General features: G+C 38.7%; 1 protein-coding gene across 7 annotated transcripts in view; it reads left to right on the top strand.

Annotated features, from left to right (window-relative positions):
* The window catches only part of ASXL3 (ASXL transcriptional regulator 3), a 147,884-nt gene that overhangs the window by 49,092 nt on the left and 74,856 nt on the right, over positions 1-23,936 (top strand). For 6 of the 7 annotated variants that reach the window (XM_030552999.1, XM_030553000.1, XM_030553001.1 and 3 more), the window contains 2 exons: positions 8,579-8,687; positions 10,026-10,137. In XM_030552999.1, the coding sequence (XP_030408859.1) occupies positions 8,579-8,687; positions 10,026-10,137 (221 nt within the window). Of the gene's footprint in view, positions 1-8,578; positions 8,692-10,025; positions 10,138-23,936 lie in introns of those variants that run through there. The other variant, XM_030553006.1, reaches the window with a different exon arrangement.

A 23,936-nucleotide genomic window follows, 5' to 3' on the forward strand; every position in this document is an offset into this window, starting at 1 on the left:
TTATCTTCTTTGAGTGCTCCTTTAGCACTTTGATCATCCAGTGGCTCCACTGGTTATTTGGCAGGCTTACTGCTAATTATGTACTTAATTTTTGTTGTTAGTTTGTGTCTGTTTTGCTAGTTGCTCTTCAAATTCTTTTTTGTTCTGCCTCATTATATTTTTATACTTGACTTGACAGAGTTTGTGTTCCTGTCTATTTTCCTCAGTAGGATTTGACTTCCAATTTTTAAAGGATGCCTTTTTGCCTCTGTCTCTTTGACTTTGTTGTTTAGCCATGGTGGCATTTTTTATCATCTTCTTCCTTTTTTTTTTTTTTAAATTTGGGAAATACATTTTGTTTGAGCTTCTGTTATGGTGTTTTAAAATAGTTTCCATGCAGCTTACAGGTATTTCACTCTTGTGACTGTTCCTTTTAATTTCCATTAAACCAGCCTTCTCATTTTTGTGTAGATCTCTTTTTTTAAAGTTATGTGCTACTGTGGTGGATTTCTTCTGGTATTTTCTCTCTCTACAGTATGAGCATGTCTCATCTTCTTGGTTTTTTTTTCTCTCTACTTTCCCGCAAATGCAGAACAAATTACAATGAAAGCATGTTTTGTAAAATATTATCATCATTTCCTTTCTGGTCAAAGAATGCTTATTACTATAAGTGAATGTTATCTAAAGGGGTGTTCTAATGATACAAGCATTTTCTTTAGAACCTATGAATATTAGAAATATACAGGGTGGTATTTTAAGCACTGTCTGACAAAAGGGCACAGATCAGTTAAAAGAGAACAAGCATAGCTATTTTTAAAAAGTGAATGAACGTTAAGGTGTAAATATAATTTGTCTGTACAGCATGTGTTGTGACATTTGTATTTTTATATATATATAATTTCTAGTTTAGCCACCTACAATATAGTTAGTATCTTATTCTTCAGTATAAACTTTCTTTTGCGTTGTACTTTTACCTTCATATGAGAAGTTTTTCTTTGTTCAGGAAGACAGTGTTACATTGTAGGTCGGGGTGGGCAAACTACGACCCACAGGACTGTCCTATCTGGCCCCCGAGCTCCTGGCCCGGGAAGCTAGCAGCGACCACTCTCCCCCGCAGCCTCAGCTCGCTCAGTCTGCCTCCGGCACAGTGGGGCTCTGAGCTCTTGGGGCTGGTGGCGTTGTCGTCGTGGCCTGGCTCCAGCTCTGCCAGCCACTGTTGCTCCAGGCAGCACGGTAAGGGGGCAGGGAGCAGGGGGTGTTGGATAGAGGGTAGGGGAATTTGGGGTGGTGGTCAGGGGTTGGGGGTGTGGATAAGGGTTGGGGCTGGAAACAAGGCTTTGAATGGGGGCAGGGGTCCCCAGGGACAGTCAGGAAGGAGGGGGGGGTTGGATAGGGCAGTGGGGGGCAGTCAGGGGCGGGGGTTCCAGGGACAGTCAGGGGACAGGGACAAGGGGTGGTTGGATGGGGCAGGGGCCCAGGGGGGCTGTCAGGGAACAGGGGGCATTGGATGGGGCAGGAGTCCGGGGGGGGCAGATAGGGGAGGGGGTCGTGGCCCAGCCCCCATCTCCTAACAGGCCCTCCATACAATGTATGAAACCCGATGCGGCCCTCAGGCCAAAAAGTTTGCCCGCCCTGTTGTAGGTTAAAGATCCATGTCTGCAGTTCTTGCTTTCCAAAGTGTATATACTCTGTGAGATATTAAATAATCTATAACAGAATATATACTCTGCGTCCACTTCAGTGAACCGCTATCTTACATTATGACCAATTTGCTTATATGGGTGGTGATGGTCAGGGGAGAGAACTCCTGAAAACTTTAGGAGAAATATAAATTATTTAATCTAGTATAGTATCAATAGTCCTTATGTTGGTGAAGTTGTAACTTCTTTTACATTTAATTACTTGATCAGTTGCATTAAATTAGGAGTGAATTCTGTAAAATTATATTCAAGTAAGTAATGTAAATAAGTGTAGCTACTGAATGAGGGTGGTTCTTAGACATGGGCACCTCTAAGCAAATATAGTTGAAAACTAGAAAATGTCCCCACCCTGGTCCTGTAGGGCATGTGGGTCTGACTAGATGGAGACGTTTGCGGGATCAGAGCTGTATGTATGTTCATGTGTATTTTTCCTAGTTGAAATGGTTTTGCTCACTTCGTTTTGTGTCCGCTAGTTCTTGAAGAGGAGAGGGGTAATAACCTCATGCTGATTGCTACTGTGTAAGGAAGGGCTTGATCCAAAACTGCATAAACTCAGTTAAAGTATTTCCACTGCCTTTAGCAGGCCTTTGTAAAGCAACACATATGGGGCCTGATCCAATGTGCATGGGCAAACATCATGCTCAGTCAAGGCTTTCCCCAGCATTTCTGCCTGCCATATATATTGAAAAAATATTAGTTTAATTTATTTATAGTGTAGGGTAAATCTCTTGCTTCTATAGTATATCTGAATAATACTAAAAATACGGCTCTGTGTTAGCTCTAGGGATTAGTAATGAGTTATAGAGCTTTAACTTTTGGTTTGTTTCCAGTAGTGATCAAAAGTTGTTAGTGTCTGTTGGCTGTTTGGTTGCCCGTGTGAAATGAATTGGTGATTTTAGTACCATTTGCAGCAGTCAGGTGTCCACATTATAGAAATTGTCATCAGACTTGGAACTAAGTGACACCCTTGTTACTAATCTTGATGAAGAGGCCTAAACAAAAATGTGCATATGTGTAATGGCTGAACTCCTCTTGTTGCTACTAGTGGCCTCCCTTCTTCTGCAATTGAGGTACATTGACTGAGCAGTGTGGGGAAATGTTTGTCTGCTGTGTTGTACTTTGTTTAAATTGAATTTAATCAATTAATCTCTGTTTTTTTAAAACAATGTACTTTGGCAAGCCATCTTTCCCATGGCAATCTGTTTAGCGAAGATGATTAAAATTAAACGGAGGCTACAACTTTAGGTTTTTAAGGGGTTTTAATTTATTTAAACATATTTTTCATTAGTAATCTTAAAAAAAAACACAAAAAAACCCTTGTTTGTATTGACTTTTGTCCTTTTCTCTGTGGCAAAAATTGTTCAATACTCCCAGATGTTTTATGGAGGATAGTTGAACATAGTAGTCAGATTTCTTTAGTCTCTGCTTGCGGAGAGGTAATTTAGTTAACTCCTGTTGCAGAACCTGCAGAGGCAGCTCAAAAGCACAAAATACAGGATACTTTTTGAGGGGAGAAAGGGGAAGGTTGCCCTGGTAAATGGAAGTTTGTGTGCATTTTAGGAGGAAGATATCTCACAGTGTTTAGGAACTTGTGTCCTTCTAAATCATAACAGTTTTAGAAAACAGCAAATTTTGCATCCTAAACTACTTGACAATATCTTTTAAATTATCAAAAAGTCGTAACACCTTTTTGTATTGGAAGACTAACCAATTATTCTTTTTCTTCTTCTTTTATATGTGGTTGCTTCGTGCCTTCCTATCTCCTTTATAGGAAGTAAGTATCTTTTAAAATATTTTATACTTTCAAAGTATTTTCTAAAAGTGCTTGTTTTTTGTGTGTGAGAGTAATCAGTTTTCTTGTGGTAACAGGAAATACCCACCTTAAAGACACACAGATGAAAGTACTCAAGAATGTTTTTCATAATAACAGAATAGTTTTCCACACAGTATAAAATGTAATTTTAAAATAGGGTGACTAGATGTCCTGATTTTATAGGGACAGTCCCCGTTTTGGGTCTTTTTCTTATATAAACTCCTATTACCCTCCCACTGCATCTCGATATTTCACCTTTGCTGTCTTGTCATCCTATTTTAAAATGTGAAATAATTTTCGTATATGCTGATTTATAGTAACAAACTTTTTTCAATATGTAGGTTTAAAACATGTGGCTCTTTTAGAGTCATAAATACCAAGACACGATGTGCAACTTGGTCAAAATTGAACTGATTCTGATACAGTTTTACCCAAAGTTTTTTGGTATCTTCTGTTTAACATGCAAGGAATAAAATAGTGGCAGGGGAAGTCACAAAATACCTAGGAAAGACCTAGTGAAAGGGGAAAACAGCCTTATAGCTTTTTAAGATACTCTTGGGCAACTGCAGCCTTAACTCTCTCTACTACAAAGACGAAAGAGTGGTAGCCTGTGAAAAGAGGAATGTGGCCTTTAAGGAGGAGAGAAGGTTGGAGTGCTCATTATATGTTTCATGCATCCCTAGCAAACTAGGGTAATATTCAGACTCAGTTCCACTCAGCTGACAGCACACTGCATGATTCGATTGTTGGTCATCCTTGGGTTTTCAGGATGCAGACTGGTGCTTTCTGATGAAGTACGTGGCAAGTGTCTCCTGAGGATTATACAGTTCAACTTCAACACAAGGAGAATTGGTCTGATCTCCACTTCCCCCTCTTGGTGGTCTACAGGAGGGGAGCTAATATAGGGATTGTTGAAGTTGGCACATCAGATACATGTACTTACTGCTCAGTAGCTGACATGGATTTCTTTGTACTCGGAAAGTTGTTACTATTGTCCATTTACAAATTGGCCATATTTGAAGATTAAGATACCTGCTGTGAGAACAATAGTGGCCATGGGGAGAGAGTTCTATATTTTGAGTTCATTTATCTTGTATTGTAATTGCCTACTGATGAGATACCTAAACACAAGTGTTATGACCAAAATCTCTCTAGATGGACCAGCAGCAGAAATTAGAAGAAAGATGCTAAATGCAAACTTGAGTATTATATAGACACACACACAACTCCATTTTGTTATTCCATGCATAGAATTCAGCTGCCTTTGCAGTTAGCATCTGCCTATCAGCATCCTGCTGAAATAGTCTTCATTTTTGACAGCTTCACTAAATAGAAGGTCCAAGCATCTGACATAATTATCAGTAGCTTCAAGTTATATATGTTACACTGCTCTACAGCCAAAATGCTTCTGAAATAAATGTAGTCCAACTTTACTAATTCTGGGTCACTGAGAATGAAAATGATGCTTAAAATTGTTGATTGGCTCTAGTTTTCAAATTATGCTATTGGGTCAGTATATACGACCCTTGACTTGGGAATGGCAGAGGATAAGTGAGCTATAAAGGGAAGGGATCTCAGTTTAAACCAGAAATGACTAAAATACATCTTTGACTGGATCTATGAATAAATCTATGACTGGGTTTGGACAGTACTTGCTTTTTAGGCAAAACAATGAATGATGCAATCTGAAGCTGGTATTGCATCATACATGATATGAATTGCATCATGTTATTCCTAGAAGTCATGGATGATGCAGTCATAACGAAGCATACATCACTCTGCTGAACAAATGACCCTATATCAGCTCTAGAAATCATACAGTGTCGTGCTCTCTTCTTTGTCGGTGTTTGATTTTGCAAAGGGACACATTTCTGTTTAGCCAAAGTGAGCAGAGATGCCTCGTACTTGTGTGAATAGTGCAGATAACTTCTGCTATGTTTGTGGTGAAGTGACTTTTGCATCACAAAAGCGCAATATAACCACTATGGTTAAGAAAGCTTCTCACCTTTATTTTGGCTGCAAAATTGGAGATCAGGACAAGAGGTGGGCCCCACACATATGCTGCATCACTTGTGCAACAAATCTTCTCCAGTGGTTGAACAGGAAAAGGAAATCTATGCCTTTTGCAGTGCCAATGATTTGGAGAGAGCCAACAGATTATACCAGCAATTGTTACTTCTGCATGGTGCCTCCAGTTGGGAAAGGTGTGTCAAAGAAGAAAGTGGACTGTGCATTATCCAAACATTCCATCAGCTATCCGCCCAGTACCCCACGGAGAAGGACTGCCGGTTCCTGATGCACCAGAATCATTCTCACTTGAGTCAGACGAGGAAGAGGAAGAGGATGAAACTTCTGGTCCTGAACCATCAGTGTTACAGGACCCACATTTTCTCCCATCCTCCTCCTCTGAACCACACCTCATAACACAAGGTGAACTGAATGACCTTGTCAGGGATTTGGAACTACCCAAGAGTTAGGCAGAGCTGTTAGGCTCCAGACTACAGCAGTGGAATCTTCTGGCAGGCTATCAGGGCAAATGGAGCCCATCAATGCTTGCAGACTACTGCTGGACAGTGACAAGAGATGCTCCATTTAATGAATACAAGAGACAAGCCAAGAAGCACCAAGTAGACACTGAATAGGACTAAACTATGTACATTATAGTTTTTTGCCTTTTGTTTCATAATAAATTTTATTTATAGAACCTTTTGCTGATTTTTAAAGTGTTACATAAACAGGACAGGTGAAATATTATCATGTAAAGCAACCATAAACGCATGAAAAGACCTAGGTTTACAATTTATGATTAAAACTCTACTATCTACACAATATACATAGACATAAAATGTAAAAACTTAAATATCTTAGAAACAGTAGCCAATCACTTGTTTTAATTGTCATATTTGAATTCAGCACATCAAAATACATAATATCACATTTTATCTCTGAAGCAGACGACTTCTCAAAAATTGTAGACTAGTGTTATCAGCTAAAAAATGTAACTTGAGAAAAATGGTCTTGCATTGCTTAGTTAAATGCCATATTTCACTGTATGTGAACCAGTAATTCAATAAGAACATTTCTAGAGAAAAGCGTGCATCTTATTTGAACTGTGTTCACTGATCTTCAAACAGTAACAAGACATTTTAATATATTCTACTTTACAGCTAGTACAATAATTGTACTTGTAATTTACTCACATTCCTAGGCTGATTACACAGTAGTATATCAGCTCAAAATCACATGTAGGATGCTTTTTATTTGCAGGAAAAATACTTTTTTTAAAGAACAAATCCTTTAAAAATGTTATGTTGTATGTTTTAAAATTTACCATTTAATATCTGACATGAAGCTCTATAAGCCGCAGTTTTAGCTATAGTATTAGTTTTTAATGAAGAAGCAGTATGTACACTGTCTGAAAGTCAATACAGAAGTTCATATTGTGGTAATATGGTACTTTAGGTAACCTATAATAAATTATATTATACAGCTGCTCTGATATGAGGACACCTTATAACTAGCTGCTTGTGAGCTTTTACTGGAACAACAAATAAATGATCATTTAATCCATCTTGTCAGAAAATTAATGTACACCTCTGCCCCGATATAACACTGTGGTCGAAAGCCAAAAAATCGTACCATGTTATAGGTGAAACCCGTGTTATGTTGAACTTACTTTGATCTGCCGGAGTGTGTAGCCCTGCCCCCCCGGAGCCCTGTGTTATATCCGAATTCGTGTTATATCAGGTCATATTATATCGGGGTCGAGGTGTATATATATTATGGACAAATTCTGCTTTGAGATGCAACCATTGAACTCATTAGGGACAGTGTGCACATCAGAGGACAGAATTTAGCTTCTACCAATAAAATCTACAAGAAACAGTTTTGAATAGGGACTAGAATAATTAAAAATTGTATAATGGACTCCTGAACCATAATTCCTGCAGCCTTTTAGTATTGTCTAACTGAAGCACATTAATTTCTGATGGACTTTAGGTTCCAGGCTCAGTATTTTGCTGGTGTATGCTCAGTCCTGCAAACAATCATGCATAACTTTACACACATGACTAGTTACTCTTAAGTCAATGGGACTGTTTGTGGATAAAGTTAAGCATGTGTGTTTGCAAGATTGGAGTCTATGTGAAGAAACACAATTGAAAGTTCAGTCTCTAATAATAAGTATAGAAATGTGCATGGGGAGATGGATACAATGACAGTACACCTATAAACGCTGTAGTTAATTTTAGTTGTTCCATTAATATGAAATAGGATAAGTTTGTGAGCGCTCCCTGCACCCCCACTATCCCCCAAATTAACTTTTCAGAATAATATGAATTTAGCTGGAGCAAAAATGCATGCTTTGTTTTTCTCTTGCATGTAAAATGTAGCCCTGTGTATACATCGCATAAAGATCTTTGGACAAATTAAACACAGTGTGAAGGTGTTGATTTTATTTGACCATTTTTAAAAGGTACTTCAAAGTTCATTTCAATAGGATATTGCATATAATTATTGCTCCACTAAAAGTATAAAATATATGTGTGTGTTTCTATAGTAACTTAAGTTGGCCATTTTAGGAAAATACTTTCCTAAATAATTTTAACTCCTGTAAGTTTAAATATGTTCTTCCTGGGCTCTTTATTATTATTTTTTTGTTGCTTTTCATCCTATGGGATGCAGCTGCCCATGAACTTGGTACTGTTTTGATCATTCATGTGCAGCAGCCACATTCTGTAACATTTTGAAAATGAGGCTTCATGGTGTTATTTGTGAAGTAATTTCACATAAATATTTGGACTTCGGTTCCTTTAGAATGTGGAGCTGGTTGCTATATGAAGAAAAGCATAATTATAATTCACAGACTTTTTGCCTGAAGCCTAGGGGACAGATGCATGTGATTAAGTTTGAAACTGGCCTGTTATTGTAATGTAGATGTTTTCAAGGTTGGGAGAATTTAAAAAAAAAAAAAAAAAAAAGGCAAGGCAAGCATGGGTTTAAAAAAAAAAAAGAAAAAAGAGGGAATAGTTTTACAAGAGGCACTCGATCTTGGACTGCTTTATTTTTGCACAATTTTATTTTTCAGTGGAACCTCTCCATTAGCTTGTCTGAATGCAATGCTTCATACTAACACTCGTGTAGGTGATGGAACATTCTTCAAAATCCCTGGGAAGTCAGGACTCTATGCTCTCAAAGTAAGTTGAATTTTTGCATATAGAAAGTACATAAAGTGGATTAATAGCGCTATGTATGTCTCAATAGATATAAAGGTAAACAAATTAGATTCTGTGAGGAGTAGATGAGCTGAAAGTCTTTTTCTAACTGTTTTCAGATGTCTTATAATGAAAGTAAACAGTGAATGTTTTATCTCAAAGAGTATACGTGTTCTTGAATTTGGCGTATGGTAAGAAAACCATGCTGTAGAGATGTTAACAGAAAGGCCTTTGTTTTATAAGCAGCGAGTTCAAGAAGATCACTGACTTTCTCATGAAGTAATTGTGTTAATATTTAATTTTTTGAACAGTGGAAGACTTTTGCAAGTTCAGTGTAAATAGCTTTTAAATTGCAACTTATTTTAAATCAGGAATATAATTACAGCGATAAAATCCTGAGTGGTTTGATACTAAGTGGTGGTGATGGTTGTAGTTGTGGGTTTTTTCTTGTGTGTTGTGTTTTTCTGTGTTGTGCTGGTTAAAAACATTTTTTTTTCCCCAATACCCATGATCAAACTATAGTGGCTTCATACTGGGAAGGAGGGTGAAATAGGGGCAAGAAAACAATAATGTGAAATTACATGTTCTACAGACTAGATTTAATCTATTAAAGTTTTTGGGGAAATTCTTTGATATTTGTGATAGAAAAATAATTGTGCACAGTTTAGAAACAATAAAAGCAGTATGGATAATGCTGGTCCTTAGAACTAAAAATACACTATTTTTTGGTTAACAATGAATGGATTTCAGAATAATCATTTTCTCATTTGCTAATGGAAGAATGTTTAGTTTGGTCTTGTTTTAAACCTGAAGAGATCCCTGGCTCGAAACCAGGTATTTGCAATCATTCCCATGGCTTGTGAGTTCCAGGTTGCTGCAACTATTTGAATTCAGGAAACAGGCACAGGCAAAAGAGAAACATTAAAGGATTTGTGTTTCTCTTGCAGCACTTAGGACGTTCAGCTAGATGACTAGAATTTTTAAGTGCCAAACAAGTCTGTTCAAACACAAAAAGCGAAAGGAAGTGCATTTTGATTTATAACTTTTCTTACAAAAGTCTAAATTGTGACTTTTTACAGGATAACTGGAAAATCAAAAGCTAAAAGAGCTGTCTCATAAAGATCACATTTTACTTCTTTTCATAAAGTAACGCATATACAGGAAGCAGATTAGTTTTTGAAATGTAGATACCCAAATGTGTTGCAACAGTTTTACCTTTGGGTAAACCTAACAGTAATATAAACATTTTTTGTGGCTGGTCTTGCATTATTTTTCTTTTCTCTCTCCTCCCCCTCCCCCCCATTTTTTTTTTAACTGCAGAAAGAAGAATCTACATGCCCAGCGGATGGAACATTGGATATAGGATGTGAATCTGAGTTAGATGGCACTGAAATGGCTGAGACAAACAATAGTAATGGAGAAGAAAATGGAGGTAGGTATTCTTAATTTCACTTTACAGGAGCTACTATGGAAAGCATATATACCAGTTAGGTTCATTATTCATGTTTTCAAAATAAACTATGGTTGTTTTTGCAATTAGTTAAAACACTCTGAGAAACAACGTCCTGATTTTGTTCTTATAAAGGAGTCAAGGCCACATGAGAAAAGTGGCTCTTTTGTTTTTAAAAGACAGGTGTGTTATGGGGAAGCTATGGAGTATTTACAATGTTCTGATAGAACTGTTTTTCATGTACTATTTCCCTGCTTCTCCTTCTAGTATATCGCTTGCCTTCTTAGGCCCAATCTTGTAGAGTGTAGGTAGACTCTGTCCTACACCTGACTGGAGCCCCATTAACTTCAGTGGGATTTTGCATGAGCACAGGGTTCCTCCAACACAGTTCTTTGTTTAGGACAAGGTCTTAGGCTTATAATGTCTTTGGGGCAGGGATCTTACTTTGTGCTGATATGGTGCCCAGCACAATGGAGGCAGTGTGACTTAAATCTTAAATACCAATACGCTGAACAATGGTACTTGAAAATGCCATCCTTAGAAATAAAACGTATTACTTTTAGGAGGTAATAAATACGTATGAAGAGAGAACCTACTCCCTCAAATTTTAATCTTATATAAACCCGTAAACCAACTACTGACAATTAGTGGTGAATGCTATAGCTCTTGAAGATTAATCAGTAAAGTGTTTATACTGTGCATACTTTACAGTATATTGGAAATTTTCATGGCGATATGCCACTGAAATTGCCCTTTTTGAGCATTTCTGTCTCCTGCCTTCCCTCTTGAACCCTGACCCACTAGTGGACTTGTAGCATACCCTTTTGGATCTTTCTGAGGCATAAGGGTGGATGAATACCCATTATTGGATTTATATAATCTTTGTGGATACTATTACTCAGATAAATATAAGGAAGGATAGAATGAGGAAGGATGTTCCAGTGGTTTGGGCACCAGCTTAGAATATGGGAGTTCTGGGTTCATGTCCCTGGTCTGCCACAGAATCCCTGTATGATCTTGGGCAAGTCACTTAGTCTCTTTGTGCCTCAGTTCCTCATCTGTAAAATGGGGATTATGATATTTATCTACCTCGCAGGGGTGTTGAGGATAAATATATTAAAGATTGTGAGGTGCTCAGAAACCATGCTTATGAGGCCATGTATATACTTAAGATAGAAGGCATTTGTGAGTTGAATTATGAGATTGTGAATCTGGGTAGAGCTATAAAAGGCATGTACTGTCCGATGGCTGAACTTTTCATTTCCTTGCTTTAGAGACTTTTATTGTAGATATGTAATGTGTGCAGCCTTAATTGGCACATAGTGCAGGAAGAACTTTTAAGAAGTATTTCAAGGGCAAATGAAATCCTAGGAAAGTCATAAATCCATTACTAAGTTGGTATGGAAAAATTGTCAATAATGATGCAAAGAAAGCAAAAGCATTGAATAAATATTTCTGCTTTGTACTAGGAAAGAAGCTGGGTGAAGTTTAATGTCTAGTTTGTTTCAGTCTTCACTAAAAAGGATAATGATGAGCAATACTCAACAAAATTAATATTAACAACAAAGGGAAGAAATGCTAGCTGAAATAGGGAAAGAACAGGTTAAAGATGTATTCAAGTTGGGCAGGGTCTGATGAAGTTCATCCTTGGGTGCTTAGGGATCAATTGAAGCAGTATTGGAACTGTTAGCATTTATCTTTGAGAAGTCATGGAGGACCAGTGAAGTCTCAGAGGATTAGAGGCGGGCAAATATAATAACTCACCTTTTAAAAAGGGGAAAAAAGGGGACCCAGGAAATTATAGACCTGGCAGTGTAACTTCAATACCTGGAAAGATGGTGGACGAAATGATTAAACAATCACTTTGTAAGCACATAGAGGATAAGAGGGTTATAAGGAACAGCCAGCATGGATTTGTCAAGAACAAATCATGCCAAACCAATCTAATTTCCTTCTTTGACATGATTATTGGTCTAGTGGATGGGGCAAAAAATAGGTGTGATACCTTGATTTTAGTGAGTCTTTTGACACAGTCCCATATGACATTCTCATAAGACAACTAGGGAAATATGGTCTAGGTGAAATTACTAAAAGGTAAGTGCATAACTGGTTGAAAAAACATACTCAGAATAGTCATCAATGGTTTGCTGTCAAAGTGGGAGGACATATATAGTGGAGTCCCGGGGGGGTCTGATACTATTAAGTATTTTCATTAATAGTGGAGTGAAGAGTGTGCTTATAAAATTTGCAGATGATAGTGAGCTGAGGATTTGCAAGCACTTTGGAGGACAGGATTAGAATTCAAAAGGACCTGGATAAATTAGGGCAGGGGTCTCAAACATGCAGCCTGCAGAGCTCTTCCCTGCTGCTCACCAAGCTCCCCGCGCCCCCCCCCACTTACTTCCTGTCACCACCAAAATCCCCTTAACCCTGCCTCCCCTGAGTTATTTTCTGTGTCAGCTAAGCTCTCTGCACGCTGCTTCCCAATATTTGGGTCCGAGTCTCTCCTGTGGCCCCACCTGCCACCCCCATGGACCTCCCCCCTCTCCCACTTGCTGCCCCCTCACTGCCCCGAGCCTGCAGCTCACGCTGACTCTGCTCCTCTGCCGGCTTCTGGCATCGTCAGCTGCCGCGGGGTCCTAGTGCCTCTCTCACTAGGGCCAGGGCAGGCTGCCCTTCCCCTGCCCTTCTGCCCTGGTCCTGAGCCTCTCCAAAGCCCCGAGCCTCTTCAGTGCTCCAAACCCCTCATTCCCAGCCTCACAGCCCTCACCCTGCGCCCCCTTCTATCCCCAGACTTGGTCCCAGAGCCTGCACCCCTCACCCCCTCCTGCACCCCTACTCCCTGCCCCATCCCAGAACCTGCACCACAGACCCCCTCCCCCACCCAAACTCCCTCCAGAGCCTTAGGCAGGTGGGGGCAGGTTCTGGGCACCACCAAAATTTCTACGAACCTGCCACCCCTGGAAGAGGCAGAGCCGAAGTGGAGTGGTGGTGAAACCCAGTGCGGTGAGGGGGGTGAGAGGAGGTAACAGAAGTAAATCTAGCTAAGTGCGTATTTTGTCCTTTGCGTGAGGTGCATTGCTGAGTGTATATATTTTATTAAAACCGCTTGGAAATGACTTAGTCGAAAAAAAGAACACTTATGGAAGAAAAGAGTGTTTTCCAAAACACAGAGGAGAATTTATATTTTTTCACAGAGGTAAAAGATAAAATTTCAATGCCTTATTTGTCAGCAAACGATTGCTGTTCCCAAGGAGTATAATGTGCGTCGGCACCACGACATGATGCACCGTGAAAAATATGATGCATTCACCGAAAAAGTTCAGCAACTTAAAGCAGCATTTGCCAAGCAAAGAGATTTCTTTTCGGGGATTAACAAGTCTAGCAAAAATTCAGTAACAGCAAGTTTTGTGATAAGTGAAATGATAGGTAAATCATCATGACCTTTTACAGAAGGCTTATTCGTAAAAGAATGTCTTATGAAGGGCAGCGAAATTTTATGTCCTGATAGGAAGAGAGTTTTTGAATGCATAAGCTTGTCTGCCAGCACAGTTGCCTGCAGGATAACAGATTTAGCTGATATTGTGCAAAAACAATTGATTCAAATGGCAAAAGGCTTTGAAGCATTTTCAATTGCTCTTGATGAGAGTACAGATGTTTCAGATACCGCACAGTGTGCAGTGTTCATTAGAGGTGTGGATTGCAATTTGAATATAACTGAAGAGTTGCTAGACTTAATGCCACTGAAGGGTACCTCAATGGGATGTGACATATTTCAAGAACTGGAAGAGTGCATTGAAAAAGCTGCTCTGCTGTGGAACAAACTCGTATTTTTGGCTATGGACTGTGCACCATCCATGTGCTCTGAAAACATTGGTGTGGTTGGATTATTGAAGACCAAACTGAACAGCCTCAATATAGCAGGAATTAGCTTCACCGGTATACATTGTATTTTGCACCAAGAAGCCCTGTGTAGTAAAAGTCTACAAATGAAGGAAGTTATGGATGTATTTGTTAAAATGGTTAATTTTATATGTGCACAAGGTCTGAATCAGACAGTTCACTTCTTTTCTGGCAAGTATGAACAGTGAGTATGGGGAACTTCTGTATCACACTCAGGTTAGACGACTGAGTCTTGGAAATGTTTTGAAACGGTTTTTTTTTGCACTTAGGAGATTGATTCCTTCATGAAAATGAAAAACAAGGAGGTTCCACAGCTTCAATGTGACAGCATTTTGAAGCAGAAGTATACAGATGTTGGAATTCCAGAATTCTACAGGTTTCTTTCACAAGAAAGATTTCCTATGTTATTCTCTGCTTCCGCAAGGATAATTGCAATGTTTGGAAGTACACATATATGTGTCAAGTATCAGAGGGGTAGCCGTGTTAGTCTGGATCTGTAAAAGCAGCAAAGAATCCTGTTTTGGAGCATGAGCTTTTGTGAGTGAATACACATGCATCTGACGAAGTGGGTATTCATCCACGAAAGCTCGTGCTCCAAAACGTCTGTTAGTCTATAAGGTGCCACAGGATTCTTTGCTGCTTATATATATATGTGAACAGTTTTTCTCTTCCATGAAGATTAACAGATCTGTGTTAAGGTCAAGGCTCACTGATGAACATTTGAAAGCAACACTAAAATTGGTTTTGTCTCTGGATACCAAATCTAATACTGATGCTCTGTTTGATGCAAAACGCTGCCAGCTAAGTGGCCAAAAATGAAATGACTGTCAAAATTGGCACTGACTTTTCACATTATCATTAAAGAAGTTTAATAAAAAAGTTAATAAATTGACTTTTAATAGCATGCTATATTTTAATACTATACTACATTATTCTTCTTTTTTTTTATTTCTGCCTACCTCCAGATGCTTCCCGCCACCATTCGAAGATAATGGCCAGTTGCCCTGCAATCACATCCGCCAACTCCTTTAGCACTTCGGATGCAGCGCATCTGGCCCCATAGACTTGTGCTTGTCCGGTTTTTCTAAATAGTCCCAAACCACTTCTTTCTCCACAGAGGGCTGGTCACCTTTTCCCCTTACCGTGCTGCCCAGTGCAGCAGTCTGGGAGCTGATCTTGTTTGTGAAGACAGAGGCAAAACAAGTATTGAGTACATCAGCTTTTTCCACACCCTCTCACTAGGTTTTCTTCCTCATTCAGTAAAGGGCCCACACTTTCCTTGACTTTCTTCATGTTACCAACATACCTGAAGAAACCCTTCTTGTTACTCTTAACATCTCTTGCTAGCTGCAACTCCAAGTGTGATTTGGTCTTCCTAATTTCTCTCCTGCATGCCTGAGCAATATTTTTATACTCCTCCATGATCATTTGTCCAATCTTCCACTTCTTGTAAGCTGCTTTTTTGTGTTTAAGATCAGCAAAGATTTCACTGTTAAGCCAGCTGGTTACCTGCCATATTTACTATTCTTTCTACACATCGGGATAGTTTGTTCCTGCAACCTCAATAAGGATTCTTTAAAATACAGCCAGCTCTCCTGGACTGCTTATCCCCTCATGTTATTCTCCCAGGGGATCCTGCCCATCAGTTCCCTGAGGGAGTCAGTCTGTTTTTCTGAAGTCCAGGGTCCGTATTCTGTTGCTCTCCTTTCTTCATTGTGTCAGGATCCTGCACTCGAGCATCTCATGGTCACTGCCTCCCAGGTTCCCATCCACTTTTGCTTCCCCTTCTCTGTTTGTGAGCAGCAGGTCAAGAAGAGCTGTGCCCCTAGTTGGTTCCTCCAGCACTTGCACCAGGAAATTTTCCCCTACACTTTCCAAAAACTTCCTGGATTGTCTGTGCACCACTGTATTAATCTCCTGTCAGATACCAGGATGATTAAAGTCTCCCATGAGAACCAGGGCCTGCGATCTAGTAACGTCTGCTAGTTGTCGGAAGAATGTCTCATCCACCTCATCCCCCGGTCTGGTGGTCTATAGCAGTCTCCCACCATGATATCATCCCCTTGTTGCTCACACTTCTAAACTTAATCCAGAGACTCTCAGGTTTTTCTGCATTTCATACCGGAGCTCTGAGCAATCATACTGCTTTCTTAATGAAATACTTTGTATTCAGACATTTACTAGACAGGATGTTAAACAGCAACTGCTATGGATAAACATTTTAAATCTCGAGGTCCTGATAACGTGCAACCAGGCATTTAAAAAAAAATTGGCCAAGGTGTTCTCTGAACTAATGGTGCTGATTTTTAAACAAATCTTGGAATATGGGGGAAATTCCAGAGGACTGGAAAAAATGAATGTTTTGCCAATATTTGAAAAGGGTAAATAGGATGAGCCTGGTAACTATGGTCTGGTTAGTATGACATTCCTGTGCAAAGTGAAGGGAAGGCTAATATGGGATGCAATCAGTAAAGAATAAAAGATTGTAGCATAACTAATTCTGTCAATGTAATTTTATGAAAAATAGGTCTTATCACTTTTTGATGAGAATACAAGTTTGGTTCAGTAAGTGCTGATGTAAGGCATTTAACTTACTGCACACAACTGCTTAAAAAATGAGCAGTGCAGAAGATCAGTGTTGCCCATATTAAACAGATTAAGAACTGGACAAATGAGTGATCTCAGTAGGAATCATCAGGCAAAAGGAATGCTTCTAGTGAAATCTTCTGTTCTTGGCCCAGTGCTATTCAATATCTTTATTAATATTTAAGAAAAAGTGTATAAAATCATTGGTGGTGAAGTTTATAGATGACCAAATTGATGGAGTGGTAAATAATGACAAGGGCAGGTCAGTAAGGCAGATTGGTACCTGGACTAATTTGGACAACATGCTGTTTATTACAAACAAATGCATGTTCATGCATCTAGGAACAAAGAAAGTAGATAACACTAATGGGATGGGCTATGAATCCAGTAAAGCAGTAACTCTGGAAGATACGTAGGGATCATGGAATTAAATGTGAGTTTCCAGTGCGATATTCTAGCTAATTAGGCTAATGAAATCTTTGGACATATAGACAGGGGAATATCAAGTAGGAATAAGGAAGTGATATCACCTCTGTATACAGCATTGGTAACACCATTACTGGAGGGCTGTATACATTTTTGATGTGTAAAAAGAAAAAAAAGTATAGAAAAAATTCAGAAGAGAGCTACGCGAATGATTTGCGTTTTGGAGATATACCTTACAGCGAAACCCTTAGGAAGCTCAAGCTATTTTATCAAAGAGAAAAGATTTCTGGTAGAAGAGAGCCCTTTTGAATCTAGCAGACAAAGGCTTTACAAGGTTCAGTGGCTGAAAGCTGAAGGCTCGATAAAATCAGGTTAGAATTAAGGCACATATTTTGAACAGTTTACCAGAGTACGTGGTGGATTTTCCATCATTTGAAGTCTTTAAGGACTGATGTCCTTTCCCCCCCGCCCCTAGTTTCTAACTCAACTGTAATATATGGGCTTGATGCAAGAATTTTGCATAAAATTCTTTGGCCTGTGTTTTAAAGGAAGTAACACTAGAAGAACATAATTTCTTTTGCCGTAAAATCTACAAATCTGTGAAACTATATAATGTTGGATATTGTCCATTTTCTTTTCTTTTCTTTTCTTTTCTTTTCTTTTCTTTTCTTTTCTTTTCTTTTCTTTTCTTTTCTTTTCTTTTCTTTCATCAGCAGCTCCATGTTTGTTTGTTTATTACATGTATTTCAATCATGCCTAGGAGCCCCAGGACCCCATTGTGGATGAGGACCCTGTTGTGCCAGGCATTGTACAAACATAGAACAATAAGATGGTTCTCCGCTCGATAGACGTTGAATGTGTGACAAGCCAGAATAGAAACTAGAAGACTGTGAGGCCTTGCTAAAAGTAAATAAGCGATTGGCCTATTTTACTTTGTGGGTTCTCCCTTAAAGAAAGGAATGGAGCCACCTGAGTGATTCCATATACCTTTGCTTGGGTTGTAAATGTGTCAGCATAACTTCATAGGCAGCATTGTTGGACAGTCTGAAAGAATGAGCATGAGTACCTGATCTTCATCTATTGCCAGAAGAAAGTCACCAGCTGACACAAGTATAATCTGGGTAATGTACTGAATGGGTCAGAATAGTTGAGAGTCCTAGATGTTGCCAGAATGGTTCCACTCATCCTCCTTGACAGCCTTTTCCCAAAAGGAGGATTCAAGACAGGGTGATAATTGGAGCAATCTTCCATCTTGAGAGAGTTTGTTGAGCAGGAACGGGGTATGTGTGAGTCTAACAATATCTTCTTTAAAAGTAGGTGTTACCCAGAGGGGAGCACTGATAGTTAACTGGTCCCAGTGTCTTTCCACTTGTCTTTAAGTCATAGCCTTCAGATTTCACAGTACCTCAGCAAAACTCTGTTTGAAATTAACGTATAGAAAAATCTGCTCCTCTTCTCTTCCTTTTTCCCTACTCTCCCCGGTACAGTTTTGCCAGCACGGATGCAAACTTCTTGATCTGGATCTGAGCAGTTTTTTTAGAAATTTTTTTTAGACTCCTCAGTGATAAACATGTGATTATTTCACTGAATGCTGTGGTAAGAACTTGGATTAATTAGGTTGACGACCATCTGGAATGGTTGTACATCAGGATTTCCCATACCATCATGGCATATGTTAAAAAAAAATTATTCATGCTCCAGTTACCTAGTTTGGAATGAGAATTCCACCAGCAGCCCTCCAGCAGGCTTTCTTATCATCAGTTGTAGGTCATCCAAGTACCATGCAAAGATGAAGCCATACTTAGTGTTTAAGATCCAAAATGATAATAGTCTAGGATAAGAAATGGTTATAATATCCTACAGTGCGTGGCAGACCACAGTAGTGTGGTTTGTAGTCAAAAGAGTATCCATCTCTAGATTGTCTGAAACCCATTGGGTTCCATCTGCCAACTTGGTCCTTCATTCCAATCAGAGGAGTGCATCATGATCTCAAGATGGAGATGGTAGTGATCCATAGAAAGGTGTGACTTCCACTTCCAGTCTGTGACAAACATAGATTCTAAAGTTTGACTAGCTCTGAGTAGGGCCTCATCTACACTAGGAAATTAGGTCTACATTGCTCAGGGTGTGAAAAATCCATACTCCTGAGTGACGCAGTTAAACCTATATAACCCCCAGTGTAGACAGTGCTTGGTCGGTCGGTCAACAGGAGAATTCTCCCATCAACCCATCTACCAGCTTTTAGGGAGGTGGAGTACCTATGCCGACAGGCGAACCCCAACTTCAGCTTTTTAAGTGTAGAGTAGTCCTAGGTGACCTCACTACTTCCTAACAAAAACTACAGTTCCAGCACTCTTAAATTTAAAACTTCTTAAGTTGTAAAAGTGAAACTGACTACATTGTGACAAATTCATCTCTAGTGTAACACTAGTGGACATGGTAGATCAGCCATCCAGAAGTTGGAGGATCAGATTCATCTTGAGTCTTGAAATTTTGTCTTTGCAATTGTTAGTCCATTGAAATTCTGTGTTTTTTCTGGGCTAAGAAACCACAAGGATAACTCTTGACTATGGAGCTAATGTTCCTCTTCCTTTGGCTATGAAGTATCCATTGAGGCTTTCCATACTCTTCCTTCCCAGGAATGGAAATTTTGGCTCATTCAAGGCAGCCTGTGACTTATAGCAGTTGGTCTCTTGGGAATGATGCTTAGCGATTCCGCTGAATATGTTTGGTATATATTTTGATACTAATGTACAGTGTTCCCCAGCAGAAGTTTAATGGGCTCACAGCCTGAACATATGGGGCTCTTCCTCATCTTACAGATTGGACAGAGACCCAGCTTTTGATTTATTTTCTTCATTTCTCCACCAGCAGTTACAAAGGAAAATTATCTGCCCCCTCCAGGGCAAGATTGACTACCATTTGCTTCATTACTGTGGGTGGGAAGGTCCCAACTACTGAAGTGGTGCAGTGTGAGAGGCTGGGAGCTAATTGGGGGAGGTCTCTAGGCTCTTTTATTCTCTGCTATAGAGCAGAATTAGTGAGGCCTTAAAGGGTTGGGGGTTGGTTAGTAACAGATCATACTTCTCTGATGAAAAAGATGCCTTGCTGTGGAAGGAGGATCCGCAGTTTTCTGAGATTAGTGGAGTTCTTAGGTTCAATTCTATTTTGTGCTGCATTGGTTACTTTAACGTGAGCATATCATGTTACAGGGCTTTTTTCTGTTTTTTATTTTCCAAAAAAAAGTGTTTGAGCACTGTTACTCATGTTCTCCCAAACTATATTTTGTTTGATAAAGAATAAAGCTAACAGATTGGAGATGTGAACTGTTCAGATTTTGCAAGTTAAGCTCTGCAGATGAAAGTGTGACTTAGGTGAATTGTTTGACATATCAGTGTTGACAAGCCATGACCAATTATGTCAAAACAAGTATATATCTATGTCACCCAAAGAAAATGTATAGAATTTTGTGGGATATTTTAGTCAGAGATTTATGTTTTTCTGAGGATGTTTTCTGTATAGTTTAATATTAAAGAGTGTGGGCATAGATTTTATTCTTGAGGTAGATTACTGTTTTTAGCATATGGTAGTAATATTAATTTCTTTTACTAATAGCCATATTTCAGACACACTTTCTTGTCTGCTGTGGTTACCATAGTAGGGAAGGAATTGTACCACTGTTGGTTTTTCTGGTCTGATTTTAAATCAGTCTGGCCTGTCTGAAATCAAAATCAATTGTTCCATATATTTTGGAAAGATAGGGCTTCTTAATGCATTCAGGGAAATTTTCTGTAGATCATAAACAAGTCTGCTTATTATTATTCCTAATAACTTTCAGTGCTGTAGCTGCATAGTCATTTTGAATTATGTTTCACTAAACATTTTTTGGTGTATAGATATACTTAACATTGGTATCCTAAGCCCCATTTAATTTTAAGGTTTTGGAGAAAGTTAGTGAACCATGCTGTCAATGGTTGGCACATTGATTTTGTTTTGTTTAAAGAAAATCAACAGATCTAACAGTTTATTGTCTCGCAGCCACTTTCTTCTCACTTCCTCTACTGGGTCCTGTACCCCATATAAACTAGAACTCAGTAATGCTAATCATCTCACTGAATGAAGTGCCTCCCTTGTCTTAATTCTGCTTGCTTCCTTTCTCTTCCCCTACTTCCTCGTATCACTAGTGGTGAATAATTGCTGACTACCCAGATATTTCTCCCACTCTACTCCATGCTACTCAGAACTTTTTGCCTAGGCAGTCAGTTGTATTGCTGCTGCTGTTTTATAATCCAGAGAGAACAAAGGATCACACATTTCTGATATAGGGTATGTGTGCATGTGGCAGTTCCATCTACTTATCATTGATGTATATGGACATGTGCCCTGTTACTTCTAGCCCTTCCTGCTTATAGCTCTATTTTCTATTACACTATTCTTCATTCTGTTTTGCATATTGGAGCTGACTGTTTTGTTGCTGAGTATTACTTTTCTGAATATTGCCATTCCCATTAGAGTATTTCTATTGCTTCTACTCTTCAACTTTTCCCTTTAGTTTTCCTTCTGTATCACTTTTAATTCACAGGAAGTAAGATAATAAGACTCCCCCCCTCCATTCTTTAGGGTTACAAATATTGTGGCTTTGTCCTGAGATTTTCTGCATCAAGAGTTTGACATTTGCTGTATGACTTCTTGCCATTTGGATGATGATACAGCATCACAACATTGTGAACTTGTATCATCACGAAAGTAAATTAAGGACACTTGGGTTTATATCCTGGAGATTGGATCAAAATCGGGCCTTTCTATATAAGGAGTGGGTGGGGTTCCCTGTCACCATGGAGGAATAAAATATATGCTTAGTGACAGGACATGTTGCATCTTACTTTCTTATGAAGGACATTTTGTGGCTTTCCTGTCATATTTTTTCTAAAATTCATTTGTTTTTATAAGATTCCACTTTTCTGCCCTTTCTTACATTGTAGGGTTTTATATACATAAAACAACTCCTGCTTTTCCTTCAATTCTTTGACCCCTTTATTTTGCCAACAAAACAAACTGGCTACCTAATAGAAATGTAACAATCCATGAAAATTTCTTATTAAAAACAAAAAGGGAAGTGGAGACAGAAGTTGAGCAATTTAAAATACCAAGTTTTTGTTTTTGGATTATGTGTTTTGTATCTTAGGTGCCCAAATATTTGCAGAGATGAGGTTAAATAAATATTTGGACTAGCATGTTTGTTTGCTGCTGATACCTTCTTTAAGTTGTCTCTTTGATAGTGAGCTTTGCTGATCATGTGAAAAAGACTCTTATCCAAACAGTGTGATGCAGTTGAGTTCAAGTCATTTTTTTGCCCATCAGCTCCCCGAGGTATTGAGAGGCATAATTTCAGCATAAGCAAAAAAGAAGAGAGACAAATTTCACTTATAAAGCTTCTGGCAAAACTCTCTTCCCAGTCGACTATGAGAACTGTATTGACATAATGACATAACTGTGAAAAAGTAGTTCTTTCTCTACCGTTTGTGAGATGAGTAGTGACTATTTTTTGTTCCCAAGATGAAAACAAATGTTCAGTGTGTTACCAGTTATGCCTCATACTGGCAATGAATTATTGGCAAGTAAGTTGTCAGAATTCCATACTTTATCTTATAAATAGAAAAAAAAGTTTCAATAATATTAATGGTGGAAGGCATTACCAAAGACGAAGAAATTGAGTGGCACTGAATTCTCTGCTCGCTCCACTGAGCAGTAAAAAGGAAAACCACACAGCAAATCAGGATAAAAGTATAAGGCCAAATTCACAGCTGACATATGCCATTGCAACTTTTTTGAGGATCCCAAACCTGCTTCTATAGATGTGATACACCCCATTGCACATTTTGGAAAACCACTACTGGATTGTTTACACGTGCATAGCACTATAGTAGATATTCGAAGATATGTGGCAATCTTTGCTATGTATCTGAGGATTGAAACCAGTTACTATGTGAGCATGGGGAAATTTACACAAAATTCAAACTGGTTCTAGCACTGTTTTAGCTACACTGGTGGTTGAAATTTGATGGAAATAGCAGTATAGACAAAACATCAGAGTCTGCAATCATTTTTACAGCCATTTTACTTTTATCTGCTGAAAAGTAAGTCTAATGGAATATTTTAGCTGTTTTTGCAGTCTTAATATTGTTTAAACATAGTTGGATTTAAAATATAAATTAATTTACATGGCCTTTTTTTTTTTTTTTTTTGGTCTTAGAGACCCTCAGAGACACACACATTCAGGCAGCTGTTTAAAAGCAAGTACTGTAATATTAACTCATTGAAACATGTATTTTTAAGAGACCTGAAAATTAGCAACATATATTTGCCTGAGAGACCAGAACTCTTCTTTGTGAGCTATTCCAGTCCATCACTCAGATGAGCATGTGTGTGTTCTTGGTTTACCAAACAATGGTTACTTGATAGACGGGGATGGCTTCTTAGAAGCCATTACAATCTGTTATGCAGTTACATAGTTATAAATATTTTTAGAACACAGGGCCATCAGTGTCTCTCTTCTAAATATATATTCAGACATGTAATCTTGTTAAACTTCCTGGGGAAAAAAAGTTACTGTCTACTTCAGGGGTAGGCAACCTATGGCACGCGTGCCGAAGGCGGCACACAAGCTGATTTTCAGTGGCACTCTACTGTCTGGGTCCTGGCCACGGGTCCGGGGGGCTCTGCATTTTAATTTAATTTTAAATGAAGCTTCTTAAACATTTTTTAAATTATTTGCTTTACATACAACAATATTTTAGTTATATGTTATCTAATCTGCAGCAAGGGAGATTTAGGTTGGACATTAGGAAAAAGTTCCTAACTGTCAG

This window comes from Gopherus evgoodei, chromosome 2 (genome assembly GCF_007399415.2).
Source record: "Gopherus evgoodei ecotype Sinaloan lineage chromosome 2, rGopEvg1_v1.p, whole genome shotgun sequence".
Lineage (NCBI taxonomy): Eukaryota > Metazoa > Chordata > Testudines > Testudinidae > Gopherus > Gopherus evgoodei.